The 14,172-nt window shown below is 36.0% G+C and overlaps 1 protein-coding gene across 8 annotated transcripts in view; it reads left to right on the plus strand.

Moving 5' to 3' along the window:
* The window catches only part of OSBPL8 (oxysterol binding protein like 8), a 157,885-nt gene that overhangs the window by 78,331 nt on the left and 65,382 nt on the right, over positions 1–14,172 (plus strand). For 4 of the 8 annotated variants that reach the window (XM_045872926.3, XM_064590860.1, XM_045872927.3 and 1 more), the window contains one exon: positions 3,477–3,614. In XM_045872926.3, coding sequence (XP_045728882.1) covers positions 3,477–3,614 — 138 coding nt within the window. The remainder of the gene's footprint in view (positions 1–3,476; positions 3,615–14,172) is intronic. The other 4 variants (XM_045872931.3, XM_045872930.3, XM_064590864.1 and 1 more) reach the window with 2 other exon arrangements.

Genomic DNA, 14,172 nt, shown 5'->3' on the forward strand with positions numbered 1-14,172 from the left:
GATGTCAAGGAGCTTACTGCCTGTGTTTTCTTTTAGGGAGTTTTAGGGCTTCAGGTCTTATATTCAAGTCTTTGATCCATTTTTAGTTAATTTTTGAATATGTATGATAGTGGTCCAGTTTCATTCTTTTGCATGTGGCTGTCCAGTTTCCCCAGTATCACTTATTGAAGAGACTGCCCTTTCTCCATTGTGTATTCTTGGCTCCTTTCATGAATTAATTTGACCATATACGCATAGGTGTATTTTTGGGCTATTCTATTCTATTCTGTTCTATTGTGTCTTTTTTTTATGCCAGTATCATACTGTTTTGATTATTTTGATTATTGTTTTGCTTAGTTCTGTTTTATAGTTTGAAACCAGGGAGCATGATGCCTTCAGCTTTGTTCTTCTGTTTCAAGATTATTTTGATTATTCAGGGTCTTTTGTGGCTCCATACAAATTTTAGAATTTTTTGTTCTATTTCTGTGAAAAATGCCATTGGAATTAAAAAACTTTTTTTTTTTTAAAGATTTTATTTATTTATTTTAGAGAGAGAGTGCATGCATAAGCTAGGGGAGGAGGAGAATGACAGGGAATGGGGAAAGAATCCCAAGCTCAGCGTGGAGCCCGATGTGGGGCTCAATCTCATGACCTGAGCTGAAACCAAGAGTTGGACACTTAACTGACTGAGCCACCCAGGCACCCTGCCATTGGAATTTTGATAGGGGTTGCATTGAATCTGCAGGTTGCTTTAGGTAGTATGGGCATTTTAACAATATTAATTATTCCAATCCATGAGCATGGAATGTCTTTCCATTTGTGTCTTCTTCAGTTTCTTTTATCACTGTCTTACAGTTTTCAGTGTACAGGTCTTTAATCTCCTTGGTTAAATGTATTCCTAGGTATTTAATCTTTTTGATAGATTTCTAAATTTTCCTGTTGAATTGTTGGTCTTTTTCCAATTGATTAAATCAATAGGGTTATTATTATTTTTTAACATATTTTGGATACCAACCCTTTGTTAATTGTATATGTTGCACGTATCCTGTTTTTCTTTTTAACTTTTAATGGTACTGTTTGATTAAAATCTTAATGCAGTAGAATTTATTTATACCTTCTCTATGCCAGAACCATACCAGGACTTGAGGATTTATGGAAATATAAGGCAGACAAAACTCCCTTCTCTTGTGGAACTTATGGTCTAGTGGAGAAGGCAGACAATAAACAAATGATTTCAGACGGTGATAAGTGATAATTTCAGACAGTGATAAGAGCTACAATGAAAATCATGTTTGATAAAGTGATAGATTATAATTGTGGCAGGGTGCACAGTAACCCAAAAAAATTTATAAATTGTATTATATTAAAATTAAGAACTTATCACAAGGGGCGCCTGGGTGGCTCAGTTGGTTAGGCGACTGCCTTCGGCTCAGGTCATGATCCTGGAGTCCCTGGATCGAGTCCCGCATCGGGCTCCCTGCTCGGCAGGGAGCCTGCTTCTGCCTCTGACCCTCCCCCCTCTCATGCGCTCTCTCTCTCTCATTCTCTCTGTCTCAAATAAATAAAATAAAATCTTTAAAAAAAAAAAAAAAAGAACTTATCACAGGTACCATGAAGAGCTTTTCTGAAAAGATGACATTTGAACACACACAACAAATGAGGGGGTCAATAGTGTGACCGTCTGGGATAGGAGTTTTCTAGGTAGAGGGAACCAGAGATTTAAAGGCCCAGAGACTGGGGCAAAATGGCATGTTTTGAGGAATACCACGAAGGCTATTATAGCTAGAGCCAAGTGACTACAGAGGAGAATAGTAGAGCATGAGGTTGGAAAGGTAAGTGGGGGCCAGCCACTTTTGAGTTCTTATGCCATGGAACTTATTGCAAGTATAATGGAAAGCCGTTGAGGATATTTCTGCATGGTACAAATCTGATTCATGATTTACAAAGATTGTTCAGGCTTCTATGTAGACAATGAATTCTACACAAGCAAGGAGCGAGACAGTAAGTCTGGAGACTAGGTAAAAATCTGTTGCTATGCTCCAATGGAAAAGCAGTGGTTGGCTTAGAACAGGGTGGTAGTTGTGGAAGTGGGGAGAAGTAAAAGGATTCTGGATGAATTTTGAAGGTAGACTACAAAGATCTCACAGATGAATTGGATGTGAAGCATGAAAGAAAGGAAAAATAGAAGAATATATCTAAGGTTTTTGGCTTGGGAAAGTGGGGGAGGAGAGTATTAATTCCACTAACTGAGATGCAGGAGAGGCAGGTTTGCAGAATAAGCAGAATCAAGAATTATGCTCTGGATAAATTTGAGATGCCTATTAAGTAATAGAGGTTATTGTAAGGCAGGTAATTGGACATGTGAGTTTAGTTCAGGGAGGGATATAAATTCAGGAGTCTGCAGATTCTTTTTTTATGGACTTGATGGGAACATAAATTTTTTATATCTTGGGTATTAAGTGAAAGTTTTTTTGAATTTTTACACTGAAATTTATAGAGCTAAAATAGAATTCTTAAACTTTAGCACAATGGGAAACATTTTGAACTTAAAGCAATTGATTTAAAAGATGTGGTGATAAAAATGTGAATGTGAAATTCTGGTTAAGTTAAAAATTAAATCTGTAGTGAGGACAGAATCATTCTCCCTAAAGATAAAGCTAAAGTTTTTGTAGGCAGAAAGCACAGAAACAAAATGAAAGGACATGGAGACCCTGGGGCACTGTGGATTTGGTCACAATTTGCCCTATTTCTTCACTGAGTGTGTTTCTCTTTTCTATCCTCTCTGCAACTGGAAATTGCTTATCTTTATTAGTAGCTTGGTCAAATAGGTGAATAACAACTTTAAACACTATTTAAATTGATTATTGGGGCAGGAAGCTTTTAAGAGATTAGACTTTGGAACCAAATGCTCCTAAGTTAGACCTCTTACCTCTATTACTTAGTCTTAGGCAAGACGGTCTCAAGTTTTCCTATCTCTAAAATCATCTCTAGAAATCGTACCTACTTTTCATGCAAATTAGAAATTAGAGTATAAATTCTAGTGAATGTAAATATTTTATGCTGCTACTAATTTGTATTTTTTCTGATCACTAATGAAGGTTGACTATCTTCATATGTTTATTGACATTTGTATTTCTTTTATGAAATTTATTTGTCTCTTGTTTATTGCTTTATTGGCAAATATAAAGAGTTAATAGAACAGTGAAAAATCCATAGTAACCTTGGATTACCTTTCATTATCAGTCGACTGTGTGTTTTCATTTTTATAATGTCTGTATTTTGTGTAATTTGACTCATGCATACCTATCAGTTTCTCTTGGATTGATGGAAAACTACAATTAAAAGAAAAAGCAATTATGCAAATTAAAGTATGGAGTTGGTAAAATGAACGTAACCACTGAGGCTATTTCAGTCTTTGTTCTATTCCATGTTATTAACCATGCCATTTTGTAAATCTGTAACATAAGTACTAATTCTTTTTGCCTTCTTTCCTTGAGCTGTGGTAGCAAACAGTGACGAATCTCAACTTCTGACACCAGGAAAGATGAGTCAGCGCCAAGGGAAAGAAGCTTATCCAACGCCAACCAAAGATTTGTACCAGCCATCTTTTAGTCCAGCAAGTCCTCATAGTCAGGGTAAGAAATTGTGCTTTTAATTTTGTTGTTGTTTTAAGGGGAGAATGACATTTTAGGTCTACCATAACTATTTGTAACTATTTGGTTTTATAGTGTTTTTTTAATTTGTTTTGGTCATCCATTATACTCTTGAAATGAGTTTATTTTCCTTTAGAGTCCTTTTAATTCCTCTTATATTCTCTAGTGTACTTGGTTACTTACACTTTTCTTCTAATTGAGAGATTCTCAAACTTTGTGGTCTCAAGACTCCTTTACTATGTTAAAAATTATTGAAGACCTCAAAGAACTCTTACATGGATTAACCTATTGATATTTATTATAAATTAGAATGAAGACATTTAAAAATGATTCATTTAAAATTATAATAAACCCATTACAGGTTAATATGAATAACATTTTTATTAAAAAACAACTATGTTCTTCCTTCCCTTTTCCAAAAAAAAAAAAAAAAAATTGAGAAGAGTGGTATTCTTTTCCCTCATGGTCGTTCAGATTTGGCACTTTTGACATTTTGGGCTGGATAATTCTTTGTTGTGGGGGGCCGTCATGTGCATTGTGGGATATTTAGCAGCATCTTTGTCCTCTACCCACTAGATGATAATAGCACTTTCTCCAGTTGTATACAACCAGCAATAGCTCTATACTTTGCCAAATGTCCCAAATTGTCTTTGGTTGAGAACTACTGTCAGACAATTTTTTGCGAATCTCTGTAATATCTAGCTTAAGAAAAGACACCTGCATGTTCATATCTGCTTCTGCAGTTCATCTGTTAGGATGTGATGGTTTGATTGAAGTTTAAGAATAAAATCTGGCCTCAGACATATATGTAGTCAGAAAATGGAGGATTACATTAATAGCTTTATACATAATTACAGGTAGTATTCTTTGATACTACACCAAAATTTGGCAAGTGGTAGTTTCTTAAATATTGGTTGCAAAATGGAATCTGAAACATATCAATAATCTTTTCATACTCTCTTAAGTTAAAGTCCATTGCTCTATCTTGAACTTTGAATGGCTCTTTACTCATGCATGATTTTTTAACATCATGCATTAATCATTTGGGAAGTAGTTGTTTACTGAATTATACAGATCTATTAAGTGTTGACACATTTTAAAATACAATACAAAGATGTGCTTTATGCATACTTCTCTTGTCATACAGAATATTAAAGCCATGTGTACTCAAGGTTTAAGATTAATAATTTTTACTGTTTCATCAAGAACCTCTATAAGTGAAACTGGCCTTTTACTTTAAGTGCATGGCAGTGAAGCAATCAGTGACTACTAGTTTGGTGCCTGTGCCTTGATTTGTGCTAAGGTGTCAGCAGTTTTACCCAACATTGCTTTTGTACCATCAGTGCAAATGTCAACACAATGAAAATGTATTATGGAACTAGTTTTGACCTTGCAGACTCTCTAAAAGAGTCTTGGGGACTCCCGGGGATTGTGGATCTCACTTCCTAATTCATAATTGATAAATTTTGTGTATTGAATTCTGCTTTTTAGTAAAGTTTATTTAATCAGATGCTTTGAAGTCTTGTGGTACTACAATGGCTATGGTGGAAAGACTTCTGCTTTTAAAACTGAGCACTTAAATTTGGTGTTTGAAAGCTAATATGCACTGTTTTTATGCCAATACCATACTGTTTTGATTACCATAGCTCTGTGTTATAGTTTGAAACCAGGGAATGTGACGCCTTCAGCTTTGTTCTTCTTTTTCAGGATATTTTGATTATTCAGGGTCTTTTGTGGTTCCATACAAATTTTAGAATTTTTTTGTTCTGTTTCTGTGAAAAATACCATTGGAATTTTTTAAAAAAGATTTTATTTAAGCGAGTGGTGGGGAGGAGTAGAGGGTGAAGGAGAGAGGGTGAAGAGAGTCCCAAGCAGGCTGCACTCAGCAAAGTTATCAAATACTTTTAAAAATTTAATTTGGAGTCTTAACTATCACAATATCTCCGTATAATTAGTCAGGTTTTGGTGTTGTGATTTTATATTATTTTTTAAAGATTTTATTTATTAGAGAAAGAGAGCTCATACACAAGCTGGGGGAGAGGCATAGGGGGGAGGGAGAAGCAGACTCCCCCTGAGCAGGGAGCCCGAGGTAGGGCTCCATCACAGGACCCTGGGTTCATGACCTGAACTGAAGGCAGCTGCTTAACTGACTGAGCCACACAGGTGCCCCAATGATGTTGTGACTTTATGAATTATTCTTTGAAAGTAGGATTTAGTTCTTTTTAATGAATATTAATTGGTAAATAGTAAGTTGCATGATCATTTTCTAGTTTCTTTCAGTGGAAAATTTTTTCTAGTCAAGTGTTGGAAAATTTTTATTTACCATTGTTGGAACTGGAAAAACTTTATATAAAAACAAAAATAATTACTATGTTAACATTTACTGTATAGTTGTTGAATGTATTTTGGAAGTTAGCATTTTTGTTGCCAAAATGCTTTTTGAAGCTTAAAAGCGGATATATGGTACACACTGGTATAAATAACCTTCATTAAGATAAAATTCTGGATGGATGTAGTTTATGTGGTTTTTCCATTCTGTGCATCACAATTTTGACTGTAATAGATTCATCTAATTCATGTATCCGTGTACTAGAATATTTAGAGGAATTAACTTTAACTTGGGACTTAATGAAGAAAAAGGTTAGTTACTAATAATTAAAACTACCCTCATTTATATTTATCATGAACATTTTCAGACAAACGGAATTTGAGAGAATAGTACAGTGAACACTAACATACTCATTAGGTAGATTTAGGAAATCATTAACTTTTTCTCATATTTGTTTCATTTATTTGAGGGTGAGGCTGGGATATTTAGAATAAGTTACAGACCTCATGATATTGTATCCCAAAATACTTAATGCAGTTAAAAACATTTTCTTACATAACCATTAAGGCCTCTAACAGAATTAGTGATAATTACTTAACATAGGCTAATACCTAGTCCATATTCAAATTTCCACAATTGTTCCCACATCTCTTTACAGTAGGCTTATTACAGTAGGCTGATCCAAGAAAGGCTCATAGATTGTATTTTGTTTTTATGTCATTATATTTCCTTTAATCCCAAAGAGTCTCCTTGTTTACTTTTATTTTCTCTTGTTACTTTTGGCTTTTTTTGTAAAACTGGATCAGTGTTCCTATGGAATGTTTTACCTTTTACATTGGATCACCTTCTTGCAGGATTATTTAATTTGTTTTTCTATCTTCTATATATTCTGTAAACTGGAAGTTAAATGCAACATTGATTGCATTCAGGTTGAACATTTATGGTGAGATTATTTTGTAGGAGATGTGTACTGTGGAGGGGGGAAATGTATCTGCATCACATGAGAATTCACTTAATGTTTGATTGTCCCACTGTTAGTGACTTAAGATTGATCAGTAGCTTCAGGTGGTGACAGCCCTATCTTCTAAAGGTTCATCCTTTTTCCCCTTCTGACCTGAAAGTAAAATAGATCCAGTTGACACCTGCTAAATAGTCTTTTCCCCCATCAACTTTTTTCTTAAGGATGTAAGCATCCTTTGATGACTATTTAATCAGTTAAAATATTAGGGGTTGAAAAATGGTGATTTTCTAATTCTGTCATTCTTTTTACATTTGTTACTAAAATTTTTCTGTAAAGAAGAGATCTTAATTGTAGAGTTACTTGGTAAACATTAAAATATAGTTCCTATAGGAAAGGCAGGATAAACGGTTGTTTCTGTCTGAGAACCCATATTTAGATTAAAGAGATGATGTAAAGTCTTTTTCCAGTGGTGACACATAAATTTTTTTGGCCTTTAAAATTTTTTTAATATGATAAAGAACTCATATATTTTTAATATATTCTTTGTATTTCAATCATTGGTAAAATGAAGATAATAATAGTACCTAGCACATAAGATTTTTATAAGGCTTAAAATGTTAGTACATATAAAAAGCCTAGAACATAGTTTGGTAAATAATAACCATTCGTGACAGCTGATTAATAAATAACATTTATTATTAATATTATTTTAAATGATTCTGTTTGGGTTAAAAGCTGATATTTCAGTTGTTGCTGTACTTCAGCATCTTACAGAGGCTCATTTAGAAATTCTTTTTAGCATGGATGGCCCATGTAAACCTCTAATTTTTGCATTTAAAGCAGCTGCAATGTCAGTTATATCTTGATTTGCACCTAAGTGTTCCTGCATTAGTTACAGGTAAATTAATATTTGTGGAGTGAATTACATTCTGAATGTTCTTATTTATTAAAGTCAACCTGTTGGCTTTGTGTAATGCAAGATATCTCCCTCTGGTTTACTGAAATTCTATAACATAGTTTCCAGGTGTCAAATTTGTTTAAAATAAGATATATCAATTAACTTTCTTTAAGAAAAAAAGATTTACTTATTTTAGAGAGAGCGAGAAAGAGTGTGTGTCCATGAATAGGGGGTAAGGGCAGAGAGAGAGGGAGAGAGATAATCTCAAGCAGACTCCCTGCTGAGCGAGGAGCTCTACACAGGGCTCCATCTCACAACCCTGAGATATGACCGGAGCTGAAACCAAGAGTCAGACGCTCAACAGGCTGAGCCACTCAAGTGCCCCTGTATCCATTAACTCTTGATTATGATGAGGATAAACTGCTGTAGGAGATTAACAAATGTCCTGTGAACCTCTTTGAATTGTCTGCCATGTCTCAAATACTCTTGCTTAGTATTATCAGCTTCTGAATGGAAAGAGAGTTCCAAAAACTTACTGACGGTAATAATGACTAACATTTAATGCTCTTTATTTCTCTAAGTGCTTTTTATACGCATTAGTTCCTGGAAGTCTTGCAATAACCTTATGGTGTATAAATCATTCTCCCTGTTTCACAAGTGAGGAAATTGAGCAATTGGTAAGGGTAATTTCCTTGCCCCAGTTCACACAAATAATATATGATAGAGTTTGAATTTGAACCTAGATATGATTCCAGAACTTGGTTTTGTTTGTTTGTTTTTTAGTTTCAGTGAATTAGTCATTAAGTTTTTTTTTTTTTTTTTAAAGATTTTATTTATTTGACAGAGAGAGACACAGCGAGAGAGGGAACACAAGCAGGGTGAGTGGGAGAAGAAGAAGCAGGCTTCCCGCGGAGCAGGGAGCCCGATGCGGGGCTCGATCCCAGGACCCTGGGATCATGACCTGAGCCGAAGGCAGACGCTTAACGACTGAGCCACCCAGGCGCCCCAGTCATTAAGTTTTTTGATGCTCAAATTTTCTAAACTTTTAACTTTGGCTCCTGTGTCTTTTGATAGAACTCCATTATATGTAGAATGCTTTCTGTGGAGATTTTGAGTTTTCTTTTTCATTTTTGTTTTTGTTTTTGAGTAATATATAACAGTGCAATTACAGAGTCAGGTGGTGAGTATATATTTTACTTTATAAGAAATTGGCCAAACTAGTTCCAAAGTAGTTGTACCATTTTATATTTCTGTTAGCATCATATGAGCATTTCAGTTGCTCTGTATTCTCAACCTTTTTTATTTAGCCATTCTAGTGAGCATGTAGTGGTATCACATTGTGGTTTTAATTTGCATTCCTCTTATAACTAATGATGTTTATCTTTTCACATACTCATTGGCCACTGGTATATTTGAAGTGTAAGTTCAGAGTTTTTACCCTTATTTAAACAACCGGTGTGTTTATCTTATTATTGAATTTTAAGAGTTCTTTGTGTATTTCAGTATCATGCTTTGCTAGCTGTGTTTATTGTATTTGCTTTAAGTTTTGGCATACCTTTTCATTGTACAAATGATTTCTTTCAAGGAGTAGATGTTTTTTAGTTTTGATGAAGCCCAGTTTATCATTTTTTACCCTATGATTCAAGCTTTTTTCCCCCCAGCTCTACTGAAGAAATCTTTGTGTACCCTAAGGTTGCAGAGAACATTTTCTGTGATCTCTAAAAAGTGTTATTGACAGTAATAATGACTAACATTTAATGCTAGTCATTAAATGTGTTAACAGCATTAAAGCTCTGATCTCTCTTTTCATTCTTACTATTATATCTGAAGCCAGGTCTTTATTATTTCATACCTATGTACCACACCCTCCTAATTCTATTAAGACCTTGCCCTCTAGTATGCTAGGCTCATCTTTCTTTCTTTTTCTTTTTTTAAAGATTTATTTATTTTAGAGAAAGAGTGTGCACGTGTGTGCAAGTGGGGTGGGGGCAGAGGGAAAGAATCTTCAAGCATACTCCCTGCTGAACGAGGAGCCTGACGCAGGCTCAATCCCATGACTCATGAGATCATGACCTGAGCTGAAACCAAGAGTGTGATGTTGAAGTGACTGAGCCACCCAGGCTCCCCTCAGGCTCATCTTTCTTAACAAAACAACCTTGTGTTAAGGTGAGATTATTATGGGAATGGGGCTTTTGTAGATGTATATAGGCAGAGAGTACATAGATCCTCTGAAGTAGGTCTCTGAGGGAAATAATATGAATAAAGAGAAATAGAAAATTACAAACGAAAATACAGCTTTTGATTATTCAAGCTTGTAACCAGAAAGTTCACTAGATGCCTGCAATTCTGTTGGTCCCATTTTCAAAAAGTTGACAGTTGACTGTTGCTTAAAGCAGTGGCTGTTGAGTCTGGCTGTGTCTGAGAATCACCTGGGAGCTTTGCTTAGATACAGATTTCTGCTCCAGCCTTATGAAATCTCTAGGACCTTTTTTTTTTCCTCCTCTAGGGCAAGGCCGTGTATTTATTTATTTATTTATTTAAAGATTTTATTTATTTATTTGACAGAGACACAGCGAGAGAGGGAACACAAGCAGGGGGAGCAGGAGAGGGAGAAGCAGGCCTCCCGCCGAGCAGGGAGCCCGATGCGGGGCTCGATCCCAGGACCCTGGGATCACGACCTGAGCCGAAGGCAGATGCTTAACGACTGAGCCACCCAGGCACCCCGAGGCCGTGTATTTATAAAGCTCTCCAAATGTCTCTAATGTAGTAACATTTGGACAAATAGTCAAGAGCATAAATTCCAGATTCCGTAATCTGGTAGTCAGGACTCCTAGTTTGTCTGATTTTACAGTACCTTTCCAATTTCATTTTGTGTTTTCCCTCATCATGAACCCAGCAAGATGGCTTTCTTCTCTATTCCCCAGTTTGACTATGCTTTTATTTACCCTGGTCCTCCATTATGGAATGTCCTCTCCCTTCCCTTTGCTTATCTGAATACTTCTCAAATCCTAGGGTGCCATTGGTAAAAAATGGCCTCAGAGTAAGGATCAGATTAAGAGTGCTTCTGTAAGATTTTATGTTGCAACTTCAGAAAGATTTAAGGCAATGTCTCTTGGATCCTTTCAGCTAGACAAAGGGCTTCAAAAGGTCTTAAAGGTGTACCTTTTAGAATATCTCAGCTAGCCAAAAGAGCTTCTAAGGCTCTTAAGTCTGCTCTCGTATAGCACCATGGCATAGCCCAAAGTAGTGTGAATGGTCTATCTCAAAGAAATTTTTGGTTGTGCCATCTGTTTCATTGAGATTATTCTAATAAAATTCATAAGAAACTCAAAAAGTTTTTATAAGAATGATGCTAATGGAAGCACCACCAGCTTAGATGGAAAAGGATAGACATATTTCAATTAAGTAGAGCCTTTTAGGGGGAGGGGGGACTCCCAGTCCTGTGTGGGCATGAAGCAAGCTGAGAAAGCTCCACTGTTGCAAACATGGACCATTTCTTAAGAAAGAGGAAGACTGACTCGGAGAATGGAGCCAGGAGCCCAGAGGGCAGAGTCAGGATTCACAAAGGACTATTTTCAAAGAACATGACTGTTCTAATCAAACTGCTGATGACATGTGCCCAGCAGATTTCACAGTTGCTATGGCACTGTTGTGCCTTCTGTGTAACTCATTATCCTCTGCATCTTTTGAACTCAAGTGTCCATTGCAGTCCTATCCCTGGCTTACTGCAGTGGGGCAAATAAGTTATTTTTTGAGGTGATAGGATCTTGGTTTAATAGGAGCTCTAGCTGAGGAGTTATATGTGAGGAACTAAACCCAAGGAGTACCATTTGCACTTGAACCTGATTTAAATAACTAGATCCTGGCCTTACAGCCAGTGCTATAATAGGATGACATTTTGGTTGGGGGGAGATGATGAGTATATTTTACATGTGGAAGGAATATGAATTAGGTGGACTGTGGTGTATTTCATTTTCAAAGATGACGGCAGTAATGTCTTTCATCTTACATGACTTTTTTTTTTTTTTTTTTACTGTGTCCTGCAAATTGCCCATCAAGAAATGGACTTTATTCTTTTTTTTTTTTTTAAGATTTTATTTATTTATTTTTGACAGAGAGATAGAAAGTGCAAGTAGGCAGAGAGACAGGCAGAGGGAGAGGGAGAAGCAGGCTCCCTGCTCCAGACGTGGGGCTTGATCCCAGGATCCCGGGATGCAAAATATATTTCTCAAGTCATGAGTTATAAAAAGTTTGGGAAGAATTGAAGCCTGAAAAAAGTAGTTGGAATACCATCCTAAAAAAAAATGTCAACATTTAAGGATCTGATGGAGAAAGAATTGGTAAAGAAGTGTTGTAGCCCAGAAGAATGAAGCAGATGGTTTTATGAAGGAGGGCGAGTGACCTGTAGTTTTACATACAGCTCAGAAGTCAAGCCAGTTAAGACAACTGAAAAATTATCCATTGACAAGATGTGATTTCTTGCTTTTGTGAAATCAGTTTTAGGGAAAGTGATGAAGGCAGAAGCTGATAGCAATAAAATTTAGTAAGAAAGATAAGGAATTGGAGACGGTTTAGATAGCAGATTCTTTCAGGAATTGTGCCCTTGAAGGGATAGAAAGTGTATGGTAGCTAGAGAAAGACATGGGGCAAGAAGGAGATGTAAGAAAGGAGATATTTGAGCGTGTCCAGACTTTCAAAGGATAAAGTCGGTAGAGAGAAATACAAAACATGTGAGAAAGATGGGGGAGTTAATAGGGTAGGTCTCAGAGGAGGCAGCAGGGATGGGATGTAGTGTGCAGGTGAAGGGATTGACAGGACTAGGAATACAGCTGGAAAGTAGAGGAACCATGTTAGTGGGGGTGCCAAGTAGTGTTCAGTCCTCAGTTGAGGTTGGTATTAATCTGCCTCAGTGTGAGATTTTCATCTGTAAGGTTAGGTTTTACTAGGTATGTGCAATAAAAGTAATCATGGCAGAGTAGGTGTAGGATGCTGGCAGGGGAATGGAGGTTTAATGGGTGAGTTTGGTGAATGCTTTGGTGGGAGGGGGGTAGTTCTGTAGGAGGAAATGTCCAAATTAGTGGACAGCTTAAAGGCATTGTATAAGTAAGTGGTTGTGGGGGCTGAGGCAAGGGTTCTCCAACAGATGAATACTGAAATGATAAAATAATTGAGGATTAATGTAAAAGGAAGAAAGGTGTAGAGAGTAAATGTCATTGTCATTAAACTCCTCATGACAGCTTGTCCTTTTTTTTTCTTTTTTTTTCTATTCCTAGCACACATAGTACCTGGAACATATTAGGTACTTTTAAGTTGAGTGAATGAATGAATGTCTTTACTGAGCACCTTTTATGTGCCAGTCCCTGCCCTTGTGAAGCTTTAGTCTCATTTTTTAATGAATAGTTGCAAGTTTGGAGGTGATACTCATGTCCTAAAACCTGTACATGAATATGACATGAACCTCACATACAGTATTGTTCCTGTGTTTGCTAAAGAGAGAGTCCTACAAGAGAGTGGAAAAAATGGCATATATATTGATCCTATATCCTGGACTAATGCTACTAGCTACCATTTATCAAGTTTAGCTAATATGCTAAAAGTTGTATGTGCAAAACTATATTGAACTATTGAAATAATCCCATAAGACACAGGCACAGTTACTATATCAGTTTTATAAGTGAGGAAACTAAGGATTTCGGGATGTTAAGAAAATTTGTTCAAATTCACAAAACTTGTAAATGTTTGAGGCAGTTTTCAATCTCAGGACTGTCAGAGCCCGAAGTCTTACTGCACTCTACTGGAGTGAATTACAGTGCCAGCTATTTTCTTTTTGTTTTATACATGCTATTGTGTTAGAAGTTTGTTTTGCCGTTGCTTTAGGATGGCAAAGATTCTGATTGTTCCTGTTTTCTAGCTGAGTCTCCTTCATGCATATTGATTCATACCAATTTAATGTAGGTCATTATCCCTTAAAAAACAGTTAAGTTTTTTTGTTTTTGTTTTTGTTTTTTTTGTAGTGTGGTTTCCTTCCATTGTTTTAGGGTTTTCTTTTCTTTTTTTGAAGGAAGTAGGGAGACTGATGCTCCTCACTAGAGTCCACACACATCAAGGTAGTCTTTTATTTGTCATATATTTAGGTTATGGTAATGAATTAGATTATTCCAGAAATTATTTATGTGTCAGATTTTTTACCTTATTCAAAGTTAAGTATACCAGTTTACTTAAAAGTACTTTTAACTTTAGTATGATTACAGTCTCTTAAATAGGATGGTATTTGTTTTATGCTCCTTTGACCTTTATTTCGGCTTTTCATCAAGAAAGAAAGACATGTATATTAATTAGTGTTGTTGTCTGC

Source organism: Mirounga angustirostris, unplaced genomic scaffold (assembly GCF_029215605.1).
Source record: "Mirounga angustirostris isolate CCGP_5_RB_7025 unplaced genomic scaffold, mMirAng1.0.hap1 SCAF_5, whole genome shotgun sequence".
Taxonomy (NCBI): Eukaryota; Metazoa; Chordata; class Mammalia; order Carnivora; family Phocidae; genus Mirounga; species Mirounga angustirostris.